General features: G+C 46.6%; 1 protein-coding gene across 3 annotated transcripts in view; it reads right to left on the reverse strand.

Moving 5' to 3' along the window:
* Nucleotides 1-346: 346 nt before the first annotated feature.
* TBC1D9B (TBC1 domain family member 9B) overlaps nt 347-22426 on the reverse strand; it is a 49529-nt gene continuing 27449 nt past the window's right edge. Inside the window, exons 16-22 of one of the 3 annotated variants that reach the window (XM_077266305.1) lie at nt 20491-20731; nt 20103-20168; nt 11809-11880; nt 9905-9943; nt 8312-8371; nt 4545-4651; nt 347-4341 (exon numbers count right to left, since the gene is read on the reverse strand). In XM_077266305.1, coding sequence (XP_077122420.1) covers nt 3649-4341; nt 4545-4651; nt 8312-8371; nt 9905-9943; nt 11809-11880; nt 20103-20168; nt 20491-20731 — 1278 coding nt within the window. In that variant the 3' untranslated portion in view covers nt 347-3648. Of the gene's footprint in view, nt 4342-4544; nt 4652-8311; nt 8372-9892; nt 9944-11808; nt 11881-20102; nt 20169-20490; nt 20732-22426 lie in introns of all 3 variants that reach the window. The other 2 variants (XM_077266304.1, XM_077266306.1) reach the window with 2 other exon arrangements.

Genomic DNA, 22426 nt, shown 5'->3' on the forward strand with positions numbered 1-22426 from the left:
CTGGAAGTGATATGGCCCCCAAAAACCCTGATCTCAACATCATCGAGTCTGACTAGGATTACATGAACACAAGCTTACATCCTCAGAACACGTGCGGTTAGTTCTCCAAGATGTTTGGAACAATCTCCCTGTAGAGTTCAAAAACACGTGTACAAGTGTACCCAGAAGACCTAATGCTGTTTTGAAGAGAAAGGGCGGTCACACCAAATATTGATTTTTTTTAAAGATTTTTTTCTCCATTCACCATCACACTTCTACTTGCAGCATTTTTTCCACACCGGCCTAAAACTTTTTGGTACTGTACATCCCCTGCCAAATGTACAACCAGTCAGTAACAGTTGCAGAATGTGTTTCATTATATTTTATTGAATGCATGACAAATCAAAATGTTTTAAAAAGGAACAAGTCATTTCTTTTACAATTAAAAATAATACAGTAGTAATAAATTATTTCATAATGAACATGAGCCACATACAGCACCCAGTGCATATGTGCACACATCGGGGCCACATATACGGTATATACTGTGACTGGAGGAAAGGTCCAACTGCGTTATGTGCAGGATACAAGTGGGATCCGGTTCACATACATAGGAGATAATATATATAGGTTATCGCTGGACTTTATACCTTCTTTGCCGCTAGTGTAAACATCTATTACTAGAATAGGGACGTATGTACAGAAAACATGATACTGGCAGCTCCTGTGCACCGGGACCAGAAACTGATGCTTACAAGTTTTCAAGACATTTCCATTATTCCACCATACAGGCTTTAAAGAAAGCATTTGGATAAAATTTGGTTTCCATAACATGCAGTAATAGTACATACATATTAATGATCCAATGCACGGCCGCCACTGGAATGGCTCAGGGTGACCGAGTGTTCGCTATTATACACCAACGTCTTCGGGACATTATAGAGTCGGTATAACGATGCTGAAGTCTGTATGATTGATTGACAGCTCTCAAAGCCCAGGATGTCTTTTGCTGTGTCTGGTATTGCAGCTCAACCCTTTAAAAAAAAAGTAAGATGGAATACCAGACAAATTTAAGGGACACGATGGCACTAGTCTGGAGACAACAAAATAAATATATATATTTTTTCTAATTATAGATAAGTTTAATCTTTCTTTCAATAAATATCAGCCTCGATATTTTCCGATGGAGGCTTCTCTGGCACTTTCCTTTTAACACTATAGAAGATACATTAACTCAGTTACTATTTTTGCCATAAGGATCATTGGGTGGGATGGATTGTTAGAGAGAGATATAAATGTAGTCCTATCATAGAGCGAATACAGCAGGGTGCATATACATTACACAGAGTATACAGCAGTATATGTACATGTAGATACGCCCTGCTGCATATATATAGATGCAAGGGAACGATGAGCCTGCAGCAGCATGCACAGGGGCAGTGAGAGCCCTGCTGAATGAAGCCCCGCTCACCTGTCGGTTTCCAGAGAGCTGTGTGCAGCAGCATGCACAGGGGCAGTGAGAGCCCTGCTGAATGAAGCCCCGCTCACCTGTCAGTTTCCAGAGAGCTGTGTGCAGCAGCATGCACAGGGGCAGTGAGAGCCCTGCTGAATGAAGCCCCGCTCACCTGTCAGTTTCCAGAGAGCTGTGTGCAGCAGCATGCATAGGGGCAGTGAGAGCCCTGCTGAATGAAGCCCTGCACACATGGTGAGCCATACCCACCAGTTTCCAGAGTGCTGAACTCAGGGAGATTTTGACGTGACATCACAGTAGTCAGGAGATTCTCAGCCAAAGATCATGTCACCTTTTACGGAAGGATTTGAAAAATCAAGGTATTTAACAAAGAGCTTATCATGGCAATAGTTCACATGAAAATGACATGTACTGGAGTAACCAACCCCTTTAAGGAAAAACTCCAGTAGAAAGTGTTAAAGGGAGCCTGTCACAGGTGCTCGGTTCACTCTTGGTGTGTCGAAACAATTCAGTGCACCTTCACACCTACTTCTTTTCCATGTATCTTTGCCTTTCTCTGGCTCCTGTAAAGCCAAAGCTGTCAATCAAGGAAGAGGAGACAGATGAGGAAAAAAAAGGAGGTGGTGAGGTGCACGCAACTGCTCGGCTATATCAAGGGTGCACCGATCTCCTGTGCTTAGCCATTTTGTGCCGACTGACTCCTTTAAGACTAGCGCAGAATTTATGAAGCAGAGATAGTCACAAGATATTTCCCCACCCAAAACAGCCAGAGATTTCCGGTTTCTTCAACCCCTCTCTCCGCAATGAAACCCCCCAAAATGCTCAGGTAGATTTTTTTTCCCCTCAGTAAATTCCATAGTAGAATTCTCTGTAAAATGGCAGCAAATCTGTGGCAGTTTTACATGTGGCTTTTGCTATATAGACAAAATCTATGAGAATCCACAAAAGGAAATGAAACGTTTAGAATTTCAGTTTCCTTACTGGACGTGCTGTAAAATCTGCACAGAAAATATAATCCGATGCCCTATGAATTAGTCCATAGAAATTTTTGGGAATTTGCAAAAATTCAATAAAAGGAGACCCTATAAAACTAGACCATGGTGGGCTGGGGTGCCAATTTTCTTCTATTGGAGATGTAGTCATAGATTATATATATACGAACGCATTTATTAAAGCTTTTTCTTCAGTTTACGAAGGTGCACAGCTTTGTACGATGGTGCGTTGACCTATGAATTGGTGTGAAGCCCATTTGAGTGTATAAACGGGTTGACCATAAAAGTGTTTTGTGTCCAAATCTCTCAACTTGTCCCTTTCCTTATTCGTTCATACCAGTGTCTGAAACACCGAAGACGAAACAATGGCTGTGTACTACACAATGCATCACTACATGTGGCCTCCTGCTGCTGGAATGTACTGAACCCTTCATCGATGTGCCAAAAACAAAATGGCAGAAAAAAGTCATATGGCATAGCGAACTGAAATGTTTCACAAGGACTAAGGAGCAGCATAGTGCATTGCCAACAGTTGGCGATATCTAGTGTGCACAAGTTATGGAGAGAAAGACATATCATCGTTATCAATAGAGCGTAATATATATAGGCACCAATTATGAAATAAAAAAAACACAGGAACATCTATAGATATGATTTGTAGACAATACGAGAGAAGTAAAATTTAAAAAAATTTGGGATACTATTCGGTATACCAATATATTGCACATTAGCTAGAAGTCTATGACACGGTATGTGTTGGTTCTACCATAGTAGCTGAAACAAGACATGACTTAGGCAGCACACACACAGGCATAGAGCTATCAGGAGCAAAGGCATCTCTTAGTGCGGCACACAGGGGCCGGGGATGGAGCGGTCTTCTCAATACGACAAAGGGGAAGAAACCTGCCAGGATCAGTCAGAGGATTAGTGATATGTAACTGGAAAAAGTGCAAATGTGGACTATGAAACTGATCATCCAGAAAATGAGAAGAAGATACCATGCAGGGATGAAAGCTGCAAATAAAAACCTGAACTTTGTCCTTTGTGTTTTTGAAGCTGAAGATCAACTACATGATGCAAGGTTTTTCCTCATGTTGGTGATGGGAGATGCATAATTATATGAAGCCAAGAAGAACAGCTTAGAAGGGACCAAGTTCATGAGAAGTCTTCTTCTCTGGTTCAAAGGAGGCTAGAACATTTAAGATCTTAGCCTGAGACAGAGGAAAGTTCATGTTCACTTGAGGAGCTGATTTGTCTTTCAACTTTCTTCTGCTTTATCTTCTGAGCAATGTCCACTTTCTTCTCAAAGTAGCTGACCAGGGCTTGCTCGGTCAACATGGAAGCCAGAATCTGTTCAAAGGAGATTGACCATTCGGCATCAATGGTGCTCCCATACTTGGGTGTCACATTACCAGGCTCACATCCAACTAACACTGTGTCATCTGCAATATCCTCACACTGAAGCGAGCTGGCGCTCACCATAGAATATGAGGAAACGGAGGTATCATCCTTGGTTTCATCGTCAGAGGTGGGCTGCGTTGGAGGGCTGTTTCGCTCCCCGTTTCCTACCCCCTTTTTTAATTTTTGGATATCATCTTGGGTGATGGCTGACCGAGAGTTGCCAGGAACAGGAATGGGTTCCGTGGACTGTTCTTCTTTTGTGGTCCGCGGCTCCAGACCGGGGCTCTGTTCTTCCTCTTCTTCACTCGAGGGTTCCCTTGTTATATTTGTTTTCCCATCTTCAGCATTTCTAAGGGGAGGATTGGAGAACTTCTTTCCCACCTCACCAATCCGTAGCAGAAGACTAGCCACTGTGGCTATGGCATGGTATAGTTCTTGTTCCACCGGGTCCTCGCTGAACATATTGTAGAATGTCTTGCACAGCTCAATAAATTGCTCCTGTTAAATAAAAAACAAACAAACAAAAACATGCATCACAAAGGGTACAGAAAATTAGAGAAAGGATCTCCTTGTCTTCCTTTATCAGGGGGGGCTTCACCTTGTTCATTTAAAAATGCCCTCCCTTTAAATTAGTGGTGAATGGGAAAAGAGGAAACATAGAAAGAAAATAGTTTTTGGAGATCAAAAAATTTATATCTCACCTGATTCATCTTGGGTATGTCCTTTATAGTCTCCTTCTTCTGCTCCTTCTCATTGGCCCACATACGCAGGTAGTACTTATAGTCTGGGGCACTCATTGTTTTCTCCTCTAACACAGGGAAAATATTATAATTTTACAAGCACTAAGCCTCCTTGTCTACTGCATGAAGTCTATATTATTACTTTTTATTTTGCAGACAGTGGGTGAGGGGGAGAAGGCGCGACAGTGGTCGAGGGGTGAGCGAGAGGAAAATCAGGATGTAGAGAGTGCACGACAGTGAGCAAGGGACAGAGAGGGAGGAGAAAACCAGGAGTGCGGAGGAGAGGGCGAAGTAAACAGGGGGAATGGAAGGGGGGATAGTGGAAAAGCAGGAGTGGGGTGGGAGAGGGAAGTCATAGAATGGAGAGGTTGAAAGGGAGGATGGAGAAAGGGAGGAGCAGAGAGAAAAGAAGTGGAGAAAGGGAGGGATGGAGAGAGAAAGGCCTTCAGTGTATACAGCTTCTGTGCAGACATCTGGACCTGGTGTGCTAGTTTCTCTGCCCCATCTTCTATTCTCAGTAGTTTAGCATTGTTTTTTAAGAATGCTTTCTACTTTAACCCACAGAAATATTGGAAAGTGAATGACTGTGCGTGAGGGTGAACTGAAAAGGGATGCAGACGGAGAGAGAGAACACGCGAGGGACGGAGAGAGAGAACACGCGAGGGACGGAGAGAGAGAACACGCGAGGGACGGAGAGAGAGAACACGCGAGGGACGGAGAGAGAGAACACGCGAGGGACGGAGAGAGAGAACACGCGAGGGACGGAGAGAGAGAACACGCGAGGGACGGAGAGAGAGAACACGCGAGGGACGGAGAGAGAGAACACGCGAGGGACGGAGAGAGAGAACACGCGAGGGACGGAGAGAGAGAACACGCGAGGGACGGAGAGAGAGAACACGCGAGGGACGGAGAGAGAGAACACGCGAGGGACGGAGAGAGAGAACACGCGAGGGACGGAGAGAGAGAACACGCGAGGGACGGAGAGAGAGAACACGCGAGGGACGGAGAGAGAGAACACGCGAGGGACGGAGAGAGAGAACACGCGAGGGACGGAGAGAGAGAACACGCGAGGGACGGAGAGAGAGAACACGCGAGGGACGGAGAGAGAGAACACGCGAGGGACGGAGAGAGAGAACACGCGAGGGACGGAGAGAGAGAACACGCGAGGGACGGAGAGAGAGAACACGCGAGGGACGGAGAGAGAGAACACGCGAGGGACGGAGAGAGAGAACACGCGAGGGACGGAGAGAGAGAACACGCGAGGGACGGAGAGAGAGAACACGCGAGGGACGGAGAGAGAGAACACGCGAGGGACGGAGAGAGAGAACACGCGAGGGACGGAGAGAGAGAACACGCGAGGGACGGAGAGAGAGAACACGCGAGGGACGGAGAGAGAGAACACGCGAGGGACGGAGAGAGAGAACACGCGAGGGACGGAGAGAGAGAACACGCGAGGGACGGAGAGAGAGAACACGCGAGGGACGGAGAGAGAGAACACGCGAGGGACGGAGAGAGAGAACACGCGAGGGACGGAGAGAGAGAACACGCGAGGGACGGAGAGAGAGAACACGCGAGGGACGGAGAGAGAGAACACGCGAGGGACGGAGAGAGAGAACACGCGAGGGACGGAGAGAGAGAACACGCGAGGGACGGAGAGAGAGAACACGCGAGGGACGGAGAGAGAGAACACGCGAGGGACGGAGAGAGAGAACACGCGAGGGACGGAGAGAGAGAACACGCGAGGGACGGAGAGAGAGAACACGCGAGGGACGGAGAGAGAGAACACGCGAGGGACGGAGAGAGAGAACACGCGAGGGACGGAGAGAGAGAACACGCGAGGGACGGAGAGAGAGAACACGCGAGGGACGGAGAGAGAGAACACGCGAGGGACGGAGAGAGAGAACACGCGAGGGACGGAGAGAGAGAACACGCGAGGGACGGAGAGAGAGAACGCGAGGGACGGAGAGAGAGAACACGCGAGGGACGGAGAGAGAGAACACGCGAGGGACGGAGAGAGAGAACGCGAGGGATGGAGAGAGAGAACGCGAGGGATGGAAAGAGAGAACGCGAGGGATGGCGAGAGCTCGAGGGATGGAGAGAGAGAGAGAGAGAGAGAGAGAGATCTCACGAGGGATGGAGAGAGAGAGGTTACATCAGGGGCTTATTTACAGCATTACAGAATGCTGTAGATAAGTCCCTAATAGCGGTGGCAGCATCTTATATGTGAAAAAGTAGGTGACAGATTCCCTTTAATATGACCATCTCTAAACTTTTGAATGCAGAAATGATGGCCGCCAGCCAACGATGTTGGAGATGTCAAGGAGAGCGCCACGGTTGTCTCCAGACAAGCCTTTGGTGGTGGTGTTACCGTGTGGACAGGTGTATCTAGCAAATACAGAACTGCCCTACACTTTGTGAATGGTACAGTGACAAGCCCCTACTACTTGAATAACATTATTAATCCAGTCATTGTGCCTCTGCATGAGAAACACAGGCCTAATCTCATCTTCATGGACAACAATAAAATCAAATCGAGGTTGCATCATTAGGGAACATCTGCTCGAGACTGGGGTGCGTCACATGGAGCAGCCTGCACTTTCTCCAGACCTAAATACTATAGAAAACCTATGGGATCAGCTGAGTCACCATGTACAGGCTCATAACGTTCTACCCCAGAACCTCAAAGACCTGTGGGCAACCCTTCAAGGAGAGTAGGACATGATGCCTCGGCAGTCACTAACCTGACTTGTGAACAGCAGGAGATGTCGTTGTCAAGCTGTAATTGACGCTCAATGCCAGAGGACAAGTTATTGAGACAGTGACATTTTTTTGTTAGGGTATACCCACCACTGATGTTGGCGTTTGTTTCAATAAATTGAGATGTGGAAATCACCATTGCTGCTTCTACTTAATGCCCTACTTTCATCATGAAATATCACTGTACGGGGAGTTTTTAAGTTTCCCATAAAATGTACCTGAAAGAAAAATATCCCTAACTCTGTGGTAGCAGTATATGCTTGGCACCTGCGTACTTGTACTGACCTGGAGAATCATATTGCCAGGTCAGTATTACCATATAGTGAATGTGGTAAATAAAAAACACTAGTGATGAGCGAGTATACTAGTTGCTCGGGTTTTCCTGAGCACGCTCGGGTGACGTCCGAGTATTTGTTAGTGCTCGGAGATTTAGTATTCATCGCTGCAGCTGAATGATTTACAGCTATTAGCCAGGCTGAGTACATGTGGGGGTTGCCTGGTTGCTAGGGAATCCCACACATGTAATCAAGCTGTCTAGTAGCTGTAACTCATCCAGATGCTGCAATGAAAACTAAATCTCCGAGCAGTCAAATACTCGGAGACAACCCAGGCGTGCTCGGGAAAACCCGAGCAACGAGAACACTCGCTCATCACTAATTACAATGCGTTTGGAATTTATTTCTCCGTTTTCCAGTGCACTGTGTGTTAGAATGAAAGATGTCATTCAAAAGTACAACTCGTGCAACAAAAAACAATCCCACATACCGCTATATAGACGAAAAATATAAAAAGTGATGCCTCTTGCAAGAAGGGGAGGAAAAAACAGCAACAAAAAAACAAATTGTGAAACTGCCATGTTCTGCATTGGAGCTGTATACAGAAAAAGGAGGGATTCTCTGTAGGTACATCAGAGAAATAGTTGAAGTCTTTAAATGATAAAAAACATAAAAAGATAGGAGATATAAAAATACCTTTTTTATCTTGTGGTTCAGTATTCTCCGCTGCAGATCCATTGCCCTGTCCATCAGAGTCTGGAAATAAAACAAAAGGGTTATAAAACTGGAAATAAGAGCAAAGCCCACCCGCAAGAGACCACAGTATGGAGACTGTACTGTAATGATTCACTGAAAACCAGGAGAGGAAGACATTATTTTTAGATAAATGTACAAAGATATTAACACTTTAACACATGAATATTCAAGCAGCTTCCAAAATGGCTAGTACCACTGTATAATATGAACATGGGGTTGTGTGGGGTTAGATAAGAGAGGCCAGTTGTTTCCCAGAAGCAGGGCCACTCTGCTATATAATATTTGAGCTCAGCTCCTTTTTAGAAAACCGAGGCCAAGGGTGGAATTAAAAGGTGACCATTTTCTTTAAAGAGAACCTGTCATCACATTTGACCTATGTAAAGTATTACTATGGCCATACAGAATTCTGATATCAGTCCTCCCTGTGCGCCTCATATCAGATGTGTTGTTGCTGAGAAATCATCTTATATCACTTCATGTAAATGACCTCTTCCAGGCTCCGGGGCGGATGGCGTCTGGAGATAACTCTGCCTCCAGAGCTTGTTTTACAAGAAGGGGAGTTACCAGTGTGATGTGCAATGGCTACCAGTGTGATGTGTAATGGTTACCAGTGTAATGGCGGCTCTCTGCTCTCCTGATCTCCCTCAGAGCTGTGTGTGGTTATACCTGACACATCTGCAGCTTCCTCTCAGCTTCCAGCTCACAGGCAGACAGGGCTGCAATATGGTACCAATTCATCAGAGCTGAGAGAGAAGCAAAAATGTGTTTGCAAGAAGACAAAGTTCATTTCTCCTGTACTGTGTTAGTTACTTGTCTCACACTGGTAACTCCCCTTCATGCAAAACAAGCTCTGGAGGCAGAGTTGTCTCCAGGCACCATCCTCCCCAGAGCCAGGAAGAGGTCATTTATATGAAGTGAAAAAAAGATTTCTCAGCAACATCACAGCGGATATGACATACATAGGGAGGACTGTTTTCAGTATTCTATAACCTGTATGCCCATATTAATAGTTTAGATAGGTCAGATGTGGCGACAGATTCCCTTTAATCCTGAACACTAGAGCTAATGAAACGTGCGTCCTACTCTGAATAAAAACATGGAAGCCAACCATGCACAACGGCCTGAGAGACACCAACTAGGTAATATAGAACCTGCCTGGAGCTGCAATGGTTTATTACTAGTGATAAGCAAACGTGCTGGGATAAGGTGTCATCTGAGCATGCTCAGGTGCTAACCGAGTGACTTCGGCGTGCTCGAATAATATGTTGCGAGTCCCGGCGGCAGCGTGTCTCGCAGTTGTTCGACAGCCGCAACACGTGGAGGGATTGTCTGTTTGTTAGGCTCTCCCTGCATGTGTTGTGGCTGCCGCTAGACAAGAGGCCGAGGGAACTCAAACATATTTTTTTTAGAGCACGCTAAGGACACTTAAAGCATGCTCAGGTACCAGCTTATCGTTCACTTGTCACTATTCATTACAAATTATCAGAGAGCTCGATGAGTGCGCAAAGTAAAAAAACTAACCTGGAAACTCACTCTGGAGAATAAGATCCAGTTCGGAGAGATAGGGAGATACTGCAGTCAGAAAAAGAGGGGAGAAAGTTGAGGGTGGTGGGAGTATGGAATAGGTGGGAGAAAAGGTGGGAATCAGATGAAGGTAAAGCTCTATATCTGAGAAAAGAGGAAAACGTGGTCTGAGCGAGCGCCCCACAGCACATGTCGGATTCCTTCATACCCCACCAATATGGCCCTATTTACATGAGGGTCACAAAGTGCTTGTTTGAAAGAGACATTCCTAAATTTGTACTTAAATGTGGGGCAAAAAGTAATATTTGCAAATAGATTTCATTAAAAACGTTGCACCGTTTGCCTTTTATAGCCTCTGTGCTGCACTTTCTATTGCTGAATGAGTCAACTGAGAATCGTCAGTCGGAACACTAGGATGATCTGACGGGGAGTATGTAACTCTTATGTGTTCTTTTCTGAGCTCCTCTCAGCTGATTTATGACCAAAGACCACATCAAAGTTGTGAAAGTGCCGGGGTGTGCATGCAGTCGCTGCTCGCTGTGTCCTGCTCCAGCCATGGGTCTATGACTGAGAGCCAGTGGCTGCCAGGAGGAATAATGTTCCTTTTCTCCCAGCAGCCGAGCTTTCAGTAAGGCGGCCGGACAGTATTAACCCTACATCTGCAGATTAATAGCAATTGAGGACATGACAGATTCCCATTAATCTTTAGCAACTCATTATCTGACTTGACGATATTTTGCAGTACATTAGGACAAAGCACCTCTGATTTTAAACTAACTTAGAAAATTGACTTTTAATTCCAGTTAAACGGAAGCTAACAGCTTCTAGTTGCAGTCGGATCCGAGGTATAGAGAAAGAGAACCTGAGCACATAGATATATAGATTTGTTGGAAAAGATTCAGCATAACTTGTATTTTATTCATTGAAATCCCTTTTGTACACAAGTCCAGTGGAAGGTGCCATTAGTGACTGACAGCCATCTTTGCATACTGGGAAGACTGTCAGCCACTGAGTAGGACCGCCAACTGGACTCATGTGCATACAAACACTAGGGATTTCAATTAATAATATGAAGTTTTCTGAAACTTTCCTACAAAAATGTATGTCTGCCTTATCAGCTCCTCCTACTCTACAACAGCCAGGCCGCAGATACAATACCATTTTCAACATGACAGGTTCCCTTTAATGAGAATCTGTCACCAAGTCTAATGTTGGCTGATTTTCCCCTGATTTTTCCTCCGAGTATTCCATTTTTTATTTATTTTTTTTTTACATCTGCCATATGGTTACAGAGATATTGGCCTTTTTATTTAGTGCTTACTTTTATGGTCTTTACTAAGGGGGCGGCGTTGCTTGCAGGACCCTCTGCTTTGCATTATTACCCTGTGAGTCGTACCCTAAAGTAAAGGCCCGGAGGTTTAAAACTAAATAGAAAGGCCCATATTTCTGAAACCGAATTAAAACTCAAATAAATAAAAAACAAAATGGACAACTCAGTGGAGCAGCAGGAATACAATAAAAGCATAACCAAATGACAAGTCCTAAAAACCCCCTCAAAATGTTAACAAAAAAAAACCCAGTATGTGGATGTCCTTGTATATCAAGATGCTAAAATGTTCAGATTTTCTTATATCAATTTTAAGATTCTCCAAAAAACACAAGCATCACTGAATGACCAACACGATCATGCTGCAACATAGGGTCCTTCCTAAGGAAATCATGGAGCAGAGGTGGGCTCTCTGGATCCCAACATCCAGACACCCAGCGATCAATAAGTTATTCCTTGTTCTACCAATAGGGGATAACATATATAATTGGTAAGACCCCCTTAAATACTTATAAAATGAGCACGGCTCAGGTAACTCAGAACTTCCATATTTAATAGCAATACACATTTGCTTCGGTCAGTTTACCTTCTGGAGTCACATCCTCAGTAAAGAAGTTTGTGGCTTCCAGGGCAGATTCGGTTTCTTCTGCACCGAGGGCTATAGGGAGAAGGTAGAAGGTATTCAGATTAACACCCAAAATCAAAGCTAGGTTCCAAAAACGTTGGTGTAAACCCAAAACATAACATAAGCATTCCCAAAACTTAGCCTTAGACAGGCAGCAGATCCTACTCGAATACTTTACTGAATTAAAACAATGACAAGTAGAATGGTGGGGTAACAAGTTGCTGGAATACAGTGCCAAGAGAAACGAACATAAAATGAGCAGGAAGGCAGAGGAAATGGACAATAAGAAACCATAAAGCATCTAAACTGGAGAGTCTAAAATAATTCCATCAGCGGCCAAAGATGGATTCACAGGTAGAAGTAGCGCACGGCCAAAGGTGCAGGCCTCATTTTAGACTCCCTGACGTCTAGATGACAGAAGCTTCCCCTACTGGGCCAGTGTAGCTGCTGGATCATGACTGGGATATAGCACAAGGTGACAACCTTTTGGATAAGCCCAGATGTTCGGGGGACGTCAGTTGGAGATACATCTGGTGAGGTCTTAGGGCTGCTTACAATACATATAGCCAGGTCATTCTAATGCTGCCATTTTTTTTCTACACTCGTTTGCAATTTCTTGGAGCATGATTTGATGCCCCTGAAAAACTGCCAAAATAAATCTTAGCAGCCAGTGAAAAAAAAAAGCTGAACATTTCTCAATTTTTTTTTAAATATAAAATTGTGATATGAAATATTAAACATAAAAAACTAAGTTCAAAATAAATATCTAATTTAAACTATAGGGTATCTTCATTGTGTGTGTTTCAAAATAGAACATAATGTGTGTGTGAATATATATGTGTCTATGTACATCTATCTATACATACACGCTCCTCAAAACTGAAATTGTAGCACCAAGAACAAAAACTCGTGGAATTATGGAAATAACAAGACATGTTAATGATATGCAAATGAGCACCAGAAAAGGAGATTTTTGTTTACTTACCGAAAAATCTTTTTCTCCGAGCCAATCATTGGGGGACACAGACCGTGGGTGTTATGCTGCTGCCACTAGGAGGACACTAAGTGATACAAAGAAAGTTAGCTCCTCCCCTGCAGTATACACCCTCCTGCTGGCCCTCAGCTAACCAGTTCGGTGCAAAAAGCAGTAGGAGAGCAGTAACAACATATTAGCTTACAGCATGTCATATTATATATGAGAGTATAGCATATCGGATTGTAAAAACAAGCATAAGCCAATACTAGGGTGGGAGCTGTGTCCCCCAATGATTGGCTCGGAGAAAAAGATTTTACGGTAAGTAAACAAAAATCTCCTTTTCTCCTACGCCTCATTGGGGGACACAGACCGTGGGACGTACCAAAGCAGTCCCTGGGTGGGGACAACATCAGATCAGGCTCTGTGTAACCGCTACTTACAAGTGCGCCACCGCGGCCTGCAGAGTCCGCCTGCCCAGAGTCACATCTGTGGAAGTCTGGGAATTATAATGCTTCAAGAATGCATGCGGACTGGACGAATCCGCAAGCTTGCAGGCGTGTCTTGTTGACGCCTGGTGCCTGGAACCCACGATAGACGGGGAGATAGGCTGTCATCTAACACGGAAGGACTACTGGATGGTGAAAGAATACACCAGGCTAAATGGCCGATGGAGACGGCCAAACCCTTCCTGTAACAGTCAGGAAGCCTTCCTCTTACCGGTAGGAAACCCAAGATACAGTGTCCAACCTTCGGAAGGACGCCGTCCTCAAGACATACCTACTCAGAGCACTTGCTCTGTCCGGAATATGGGGACCTCATTCCATTTTGTGGAGTGATGCCAAAAGAGATGAGGGAGGAACTATGCCCTCATGACAGTAGTAATACAATACCACCTTGGTAACTAGGGACAGGGAAGGCTTGAGGACAACCTTGAAGGAAATAAGAGAAAAAAGACTGAAAAAGACCCGTTAGCACCGAAGACTCGTCAGGATGAGGATATCGCCGAGAGAAAAGGGGGGCAACCTTCCCTAAGAGAATAGATCCCAGTGATCTAACGGTATGCAAAAGGGAAGAATTACATGTGAAAAACATCCTGCGAGGTGGTCCCTACTTGCAGTTTTGTTGCAGAAATACAGAAAGCTACCAGCTCCGCAAGCGAACTGACGTGGTCAGTACGGATTTCCGAGGATCACTGGGGCCCTTTCTGCTTCTGAAAAGCTTTCGGAAGTGGAAACTGGTACCACGGAATAACCGGAGCATGCAGTGCGAAGGCTCCTGGATCTCGAGGCCGAACAACCAACTCCAGTACACCGGCGATCAGTCAGGACGCCATCCGAGCTACAACTGTAGAGCTCCAGTGAAGGCGGGTCTGATGGAATACTTCCGGTGAAGTTCCCACTCACTTGAGGTGAAACCCTGACGGCTAAATATGTTCGCAGCCCAGAGTTCTACTTCTGGGATATGAACTGCCAAGATCACCGAGTGATAGATCTCGGCCCATGTGAGGTACTTTGGCCATGGTGCTTGAACGTGGGTACTCGCTAGATGATTGACGTATGACAGCCGTGGCGTTGTCCAATTGAATTCGGATGGGTTGACCCGCCATAAGGAGTGGACCTACTATAGGACTACCCTTGAGATCTCCAGAGCAATGATCGGGAGAAGAGGACTGGCATTGGAAGTTACTAGTAACCATGGAACCGGGAGAAAAAACTCCGGATGAAGAAGGAGCTCAGAGACTATCGTCTGAAAAGCTGCTTGACTTGCTGAAAACTAACGAAGCAAAGGAAACTGTTTCCATTGTCGTCTCCGTTGTTTTTTTTTTTTTTTTTTTTTTTGGAACCCTCCCAGTAAATCAAATGAAATGAGGGGGGGGAGTGAGCAAGAGCGCGAGCTCCCTGTTGAAAAACCATGACCTTGTCTGGAGGGAGATTTACCACCCTTCTGGAAGAATACTGGATCATCCTCAAAAAAGGATATCTGCTGGGCTGGAAATGAGGAGTAGTCTAAGTCTAGCCACCAGCCCAGGTGAGAGGGTATCGCAAGTGATATAGACGACTTAGGGTAGTCCTGCAAGGGTGGGTAAACAGTCGGTCAAACAGGATAGGACGACCACGCCTCTAGGTGCAAGATGACAGCCACCATGACCCTTGCGAACACCCTGGATGCGGTAGCAAGGCCGAAGAACAAGGTCGTGACCTAAATGCTGTTCACGAATGGAAAAGCAAAAGGAATTTTTGAAGAGGTTAGGCATCCCGAATGTCGATGGATGCCCGAAATTGCACCTTTTTTGTTGAAGTAATGGCTGAGCGGATGAAACTCCATTCGAAGAAGAACCTTGTGAAAAGATTGTTAGAAGTTTGAGGTCCGGAATCGGTCCTACTTATCGTTCCACCTCTTAGTAACCAAGATCCCTTAGATCTAGACTGTCCTGGACAACCCTTTCATTGTTGGTCGGGGCTGCGGAAACGTACGATTGTTCGTTAGTCTCCCGCTCAAAAATATGATTGACCAGCTGAACTGTCTTCAGGAAAGGGATCAGGAAAGGGATACTGGTGTGAATCGAAGTAGTTAAGGGCTCTAGCATCCATGCGGCGGATAGGGAGATTAAAGGGCTGGACCCGTAGCTGCCAAACGGAACAAACCAGATGTGCTATTTGACAGATCGTGGCATTTTTAATTGAGGACATATCGGGCAGGGATACTGGTAGGTAAACCACAGGAGATTGTACCCGGTTAATCTGCCGAGTGGCAGAATGCGCCGCTGCTTCCAGCAGGTCATTGCAGAGTTAAAAATTAGGAGCCTCGATCCACCATCCTCTTAACAAGGAAGTGGAGAGGGAAATACGCCTACTTGCATCTTCTGTTAAATAGTGGTGATGCAGAGGGGGGTGCTCAGACACCCGAAAAAAAAGGGATGCCTCTGTACGTCCACAGAGTGCAAGTCTCCGGGTGGACAGGACAGGCTGTCTGGCGTTAGGCCTGGACCTTCGAGTGCCCGTCTGTTGATGGTGTGGGGAGACCGGCGCCCTTTAAAGTGCCTGTCGCCGTTAAAAATCAGACCAGGCATAGCGTCCCGCGTAGAGGCTTCTGTCCAGTGTTAGGCTGAGGGAACTAGTTACACTGGGATAAACTGGGATCAGCGGCAGAGGGCTCCTCATTTATGACCAGTTTCGGATTGGTCATGGTGCCCTCAAGACCAGGGAATACTGGTCGTGTGCCGTTAAGACCAGGGAAAACTGGTCGTGTGCCTTTAAGACCAGGGAATACTGGTCGTGTGCCTTTAAGACCAGGGAATACTGGTCGTCTGCCTTTAAGACCAGGGATTACTGGTCGTGTGGCTTTAAGACCAGAGAATGCTGGTCGTGTGCCTTTAAGACCAGGGAATACTGGTCGTGCGCCATTAAGACCAGGGAATACTGGTCGTGTGCCTTTAAGACCAGGGAAAAACTGGACGTGTGCCTTTAAAACCCGGGAATTCTGGTCACGCGCCCTTAAGACCAGGGAATACTGGTCACGTGCCTGTAAGACCAGGGAATACTGGTCACGTGCCTTTAAGACCAGGGGATACTGGTCACGTACCCTTAAGACCAGGGGATACTGGTCACGTACCCTTAAGACCAGGGAATACTGGTCACGTGCCTTTAAGACCAGGGAATACTGGTCACGTGCCTTTAAGACCAGGAAATACTGGTCACGTGCCTTTAAGACCAGGAAATACTGGTCACGTGCCTTTAAGACCAGAGAATACTGGTCGTGTGACTTTAAGACCAGGAATACTGGTCATGCGGGTTAGGTAAAATCTCGCAGCGAGCGAGAAGCGCCAATTTAGGGGGCGGAGCTACAGGCACGACATGGGCGGAGCCTCGAAACTTCCATGATAGGCCCCAGCCGGGGCGTAAATTTCTGCAGCCGGCGTCAGCGTAAAAGTTAGGGGTGGTCACCCGTTGCTCGAGAAAATTGAGCGCTTCTGCGTCAGGCGCTAAGCGCCAGGAAAAAAGGCTAAGCCGCCTTGAGGCGACACAGTGCGCTTCTGTACTACCATCGGCCGAAGCCGGGAGCAAAATTTGTTAGCCGACTGGAGCGTTACCTCAGGGAGGTGGCCACAGGGAAGTCTGAGACTGCCTGTCAATATCCCGCTGCAGAAGCCCATTGCTGGCAGAATCCACTTACCAACGGTGCGCGTCCCGGCATGGAGCCGCCGCGGATGTCGGGTATTGCAGCGTGGACGGTGCAGGGATAGAGAGATAAACCTCAATCCATCATCCCTTTGTTAAGGAGGTGGAGAGGAACCGTCCGCCTCCTTGTCCGCCTTCACAGTGGTGGAGGAGGCTGCCCGGACCATGGAGGGGGGCTTCTGTACATCCACGAAGTTCAGCCCATCGGGACCATGAAAGCACCTCCGCTCCTGAAAAGGATTTCAACTGCGGCCTAGTCCGGCTGCAAAAGCCGGGGACTAAATTTATGGAGCCTGCCGGTGGAGCGCGTCGGCGGGCCGCGCGCCGAATGATTGCCGCTGGCGTACTGGCCAGTGGCACCCCCAGGACCACATCTTCCAGGCAGGCAGCGTGAGGAAGCATGGCCCCCGAGATCTGCAGGGCGCCTCTCGTCCCAGACGAGAAGCGCCGATCTAGGGGGGCGGGGTTACGGCCGTGGGAGGGATCTGCCCACTGCGGCCTACTCCAGCTGAAAAGCCGGGGACTAAATTTCCAGCCTGCCTGGGGATGCGCGGCGGCCGCAACAGAGCGACGCTAACCGCCGCAGTTCCCGACCGCCGGCGCCTGTCCCCAGGGGCTCTGCCGCAAGTACTGCCGGCGCCTACCCCATAGAGGCCACTGCGGCCTACTCCGGCTGAAGAAGCCGGGGCCTAAATTTATGGGCCCTGCCGACGATGTGCGGCGGCGGCCGCGACGGAGCGCCGCCGAGCACCACCGACCACCGGTCGGCGGTGCCTCTCCCTGGGGACCCAGACTGCATCGCTGCCGCTGAGGGGGAGCAGGGGGGAGTCCCCAGAAGGTACTTACAGTCGCCATCCCGGATCTCACAGGTCTGCTGGGCGCTTCTGTGAGTCTGTAAGCTCAATCCATGCACCCTGGATGGGGATGGAGAGGCCCCTGATGCATCTCTGTAGCAGAGGGGGGCTGCGGCACAACATCCCCTCCGGACTGCCTACGTCTCCAAATTACATCGCTGTAATGCAGGGTCCTGGAGGGGGTTGGGGGAAATCGGGACCAAAAAAGGAACCGTTGCCCTGGCGCAAACTTTTTTCGTGCGCCATACGTCGCAGGAGAGGGACGGGGAGGTATACTCGCCGTGCTCGCCTGTTGTTGGTTCGGGGGAGAGCGGACCTTATGAAAAAAAGGACCCGTCGCCCCCTTCACTCCGTTAAATAAAAAATTAAAAATTTACATAAAATTAAAAAATCAAAAATTAAAACAAAGATGGGGTCTGGGAAAAAAGACCCAAGTGCCTCCTAAGACACTAAGCAAGAACTGGTTAGCTGAGGGCCAGCAGGAGGGTGTATACTGCAGGGGAGGAGCTAACTTTCTTTGTATCACTTAGTGTCCTCCTAGTGGCAGCAGCATAACACCCACGGTCTGTGTCCCCCAATGAGGCGTAGGAGAAATACATGAATGCACTTAAACGCCTTGGCTGCTATCAGTGAGATTATTAATGGTTGTCTGAGGAATATTCTACCAAGATGAATTCACTTGGGTAAAATCATCAAGATCCGCTGCTGGCAGCTCCCTTTGCAATTGGTGACCAATGGCAACCCAATTATGCTCAATTGGAGACGCTGCAGGGCATGGTAACACAATTAGTACTACAGTGAACAGCCTGCATGGCCTAGTTAACTTGAAAATAGGCCCCTGGGACACTCTGGAAAAATGGCTGTACCATTGGCTCCACGACTGATCCATTCTGTACCGCAAGTGAAATTGGACATCACATACCAAGTCTAAGACATCAAACAGTGTCTGCACAAACTATAACAAGGAGTTTGCACAACATTAGGCAACACGCCAAACCTCCACTTACAAGGGTTTCACTCACCCCAAGCTACCAATCTCAGAAACTATCATCTTGCAGAGCAAGAAAAGGAGATCTATCCCCTCAACGATGAGTCCAGCTTTGGTCTTTGTCCTAATGATAGCCGGACATTTGTCTGGAGACAAGGTGGAGAAAACCATGGTCTTTATGAGGAACGTGACACTGGTTCTACTCCTGGTGTTGCATAATGTATGGTAGCCGGACCCTCTAGTCTTCATTTCTGGTACACTAAAGGTATGTTCACACATTGCATTTCTGCCAAACAAAAAAAACCCACATCGTTTTACAGTGCCAGGAAAGTGCATGAGATTTCTGAAATCCCAAGAATATGCTGATCACTTTTTCATTGCAGATTTGAAGCAGTTTCATATCTGCGGGATGTCAATTCATTTAGCATTTTTGCAGCGTTTCTCACTCAAGAGAATGAGAAAAACGCATTAAATACACAAATTTGTGTATTTTACACAGCATTTTTTCTGCCAAAACTCCAGTATTTACAGCAGATTTTTCCGCTGCAAATACTGAGCGTGTGCACATACCATAACAGCTCAGCGTTACATTGATGTAACCAATGGAACGGCCATTTCTCCAAAGTGTCCTTGGATCCGTTTTTCAACACTATGACACCAAGTCACATGAGTCTCGTGCAACTGTGAGCAGCCTGTGTGGTCTAAATATGCTACCATGCACATGGGATCTCCATTGACCACATCTGGGACGTCATTAGATGGCAATTGCAAAGGGAGCTGCTAGCAGCGGATCTTGATGATTTATCCAAGAGCATTCAGCGCAGCAGAACATTCCTCAGACGCCCATTAATAACCTCACTGATCATAGCCACGGTGTGTAAGCGCGGGATTTTCTGCTTGTAGTGCTCATACTACAATTTGCATAAATCAAGAACATTTTATTGCCGTTTTTTTGCAATTTGCATAACATTACCATGTTTATTGATTATGTGATTTCCATACTTCCACGATTTTTCCTTGGTGGTGCAATTTCAATGTTGAGGAGTGTAAATATACAGAAATAACGTAGATAGCGGCCATAAGCTACTGCAATGGTGACTGTACTAGGACAGTGTATATGGCAGTACATAGTAAGGGAACGGCAAGATGTCATCTCTGATGGCAGAGACCATTCTTAGCTCATCAATATAACACAGTCTCCTCTTTCCTTTTCCGTAGTCTCCCAAAACCACCTATAAATTAGACATATCTTCACTTACCAGGCGGCAGATGTAGCTTATACAGAAATTTAAGCTTGTCTGTCATATCACCGTGATACATTCCTCCTAATAGTACAACATAAATGGCAGAAAATTACACAGTTATATCAGAGGAGAATTCCCTAACAGAATATATCACATACACCGGGTCAGACTGGGTAGGGGGACATGACCCACTAACAAGGGGGAAATGGAAACATCAAGGTTTGTAAATCTCCAGGCAGAATAACAGAGGAACTACAAACTAGGAATGGAGGATGGTAATATCATGTGAAGTACAAGTAGTTAGTGACACAGACGGGTCCAGGGTCCAGCTAGCACGTTATGGAGAATCAGTAAAGGACCCCGCTTCCTTCATGCTGGCTCAGCACTAACCGTCTGCACTTACCGAGTCCAGTTACAAACTCCTTAAAGTTTATTAGCGAGTCTTTGTTAGTATCCAGCAGGCGGAAAATTCGAGAGGCCAGGATGGAAGTGTGGGGGCCGAAAGACCAGGGCGTGAGCTGGGAGAACAACTCCTGAAACTGATCTAGGTCTATGCGGTACTGCTCCAGATAGGGCAGGCTGGGGTCATGGCGATTGCTGGATGTGCGGTTCCCGCCCCAATAACAGCTCATAAGATGCTGGGCCTGAGAAGGAAGAGACATCACAGGCGTTAGTACAATACCTCTGCATCTGGATGAGAGATCACTATGTATACATATTAGTGGCCTGCATGAATGATGTGGCTTTATGTAAAAATACTAGTCACGCCAGGAAAAAGAAAAAACACTTGTAAAACGGACTACACATTGATTGACCCATAGGAGAAGCAATCGCTGCTTGAGATCACGAAATCCAATCAATGGAAACTCTGAAGACTAAAGATGCAGCAGTGTTCACTGGAGCGTCATGGCATCTTTACTGCTAAACCTGGCATCAACACAAGGAAGGCAGTGTCGGGTACTGCTGCCTGCCCACTTAGGGCTAGACTCTAGAAGAAAGTAACCCTACGCCATATCCTTAGAATACTGGCTATACATTTTGCATCTTTCATTACTTTTCCTGCTGACCTCCCCATCACCCACCCGGCAGGTCACGCTGTGTGTTACAGCCAGGACCTGCCTCTAACAATCACGGGTGGTGCAGAGCTCCACCTGTAATTGTTAACCTGTTAAATGCCGCTGTTGATCTCTGACAGCAGCATTTAACCCCTTACCGACATCGGACGTACTATTCCGTCCGATGTCGGCTCCCCTGCTTTGATGCAGGGCTTCGCGGTGAGCCCGCATCAAAGCCGGGACATGTCAGCTGTTTTGAACAGCTGACATGTGCCCGCAATAGGCGCGGGCAGAATCGCGATCTGCCCGCGCCTATTAACTAGTTAAATGCCGCTGTCAAACGCAGACAGCGGCATTTAACTACCACATCCGGCCGGGCGGCCGGAAATGACGTCATCGCCGACCCCCGTCACATGATCGGGGGTCGGCGATGCATCAGGAAGGTAACCATAGAGGTCCTTGAGACCTCTATGGTTACTGATGCCGGCCTGCTGCGAGCGCCCCCCTGTGGTCGGCGCTCACAGCACATATCATGTGAAGTACAAGTAGTTAGTAACACAGCATTTCTGCTGTATAGCAGCGATCTTATGGTCGCTGCTACATAGCAGAGGCGATCGCGTTGTGCCTGCTTCTAGCCTCCCATGGAGGCTATTGAAGCATGGCAAAAGTAAAAAAAAAAGTTTTAAAAAAATGTGAAAAAATAAAAAAAAACATAAAAAAGTTTAAATCACCCCCCTTTCGCCCCAATCAAAATAAATCAATTAAAAAAAAATCAAATCTACACATATTTGGTATCGCCGCGTTCAGAATCGCCCGATCTATCAATAAAAAAAAAGCATTAACCTGATCGCTAAACGGCGTAACGAGAAAAAAAATAGAAACGCCAGAATTACTTTTTTTTGGTCGCCGCGACATTGCATTAAAATGCAATAACGGGCGATCAAAAGAACATATCTGCACCAAAATAGTATCATTAAAAACGCCGTCTCGGCACGCAAAAAATAAGCCCTCAACCGACCCCAGATCATGAAAAATGGAGACGCTACGAGTATCGGAAAATGGCGCAATTTTTTTTTTTTTTTCTAGCAAAGTTTGGAATTTTTTTTCACCACTTAGGTAAAAAATAACCTAGTCATGTTAGGTGTCTATGAACTCGTAATGACCTGGAGAATCATAATGGCAGGTCAGTTTTAGCATTTAGTGAACCTAGCAAAAAAGCCAAGCAAAAAACAAGTGTTGGATTGCACTTTTTTTGCAATTTCACCGCACTTGGAATTTTTTTCC

The sequence above is a fragment of the Ranitomeya variabilis genome, chromosome 5, assembly GCF_051348905.1.
Source record: "Ranitomeya variabilis isolate aRanVar5 chromosome 5, aRanVar5.hap1, whole genome shotgun sequence".
Taxonomy (NCBI): Eukaryota; Metazoa; Chordata; class Amphibia; order Anura; family Dendrobatidae; genus Ranitomeya; species Ranitomeya variabilis.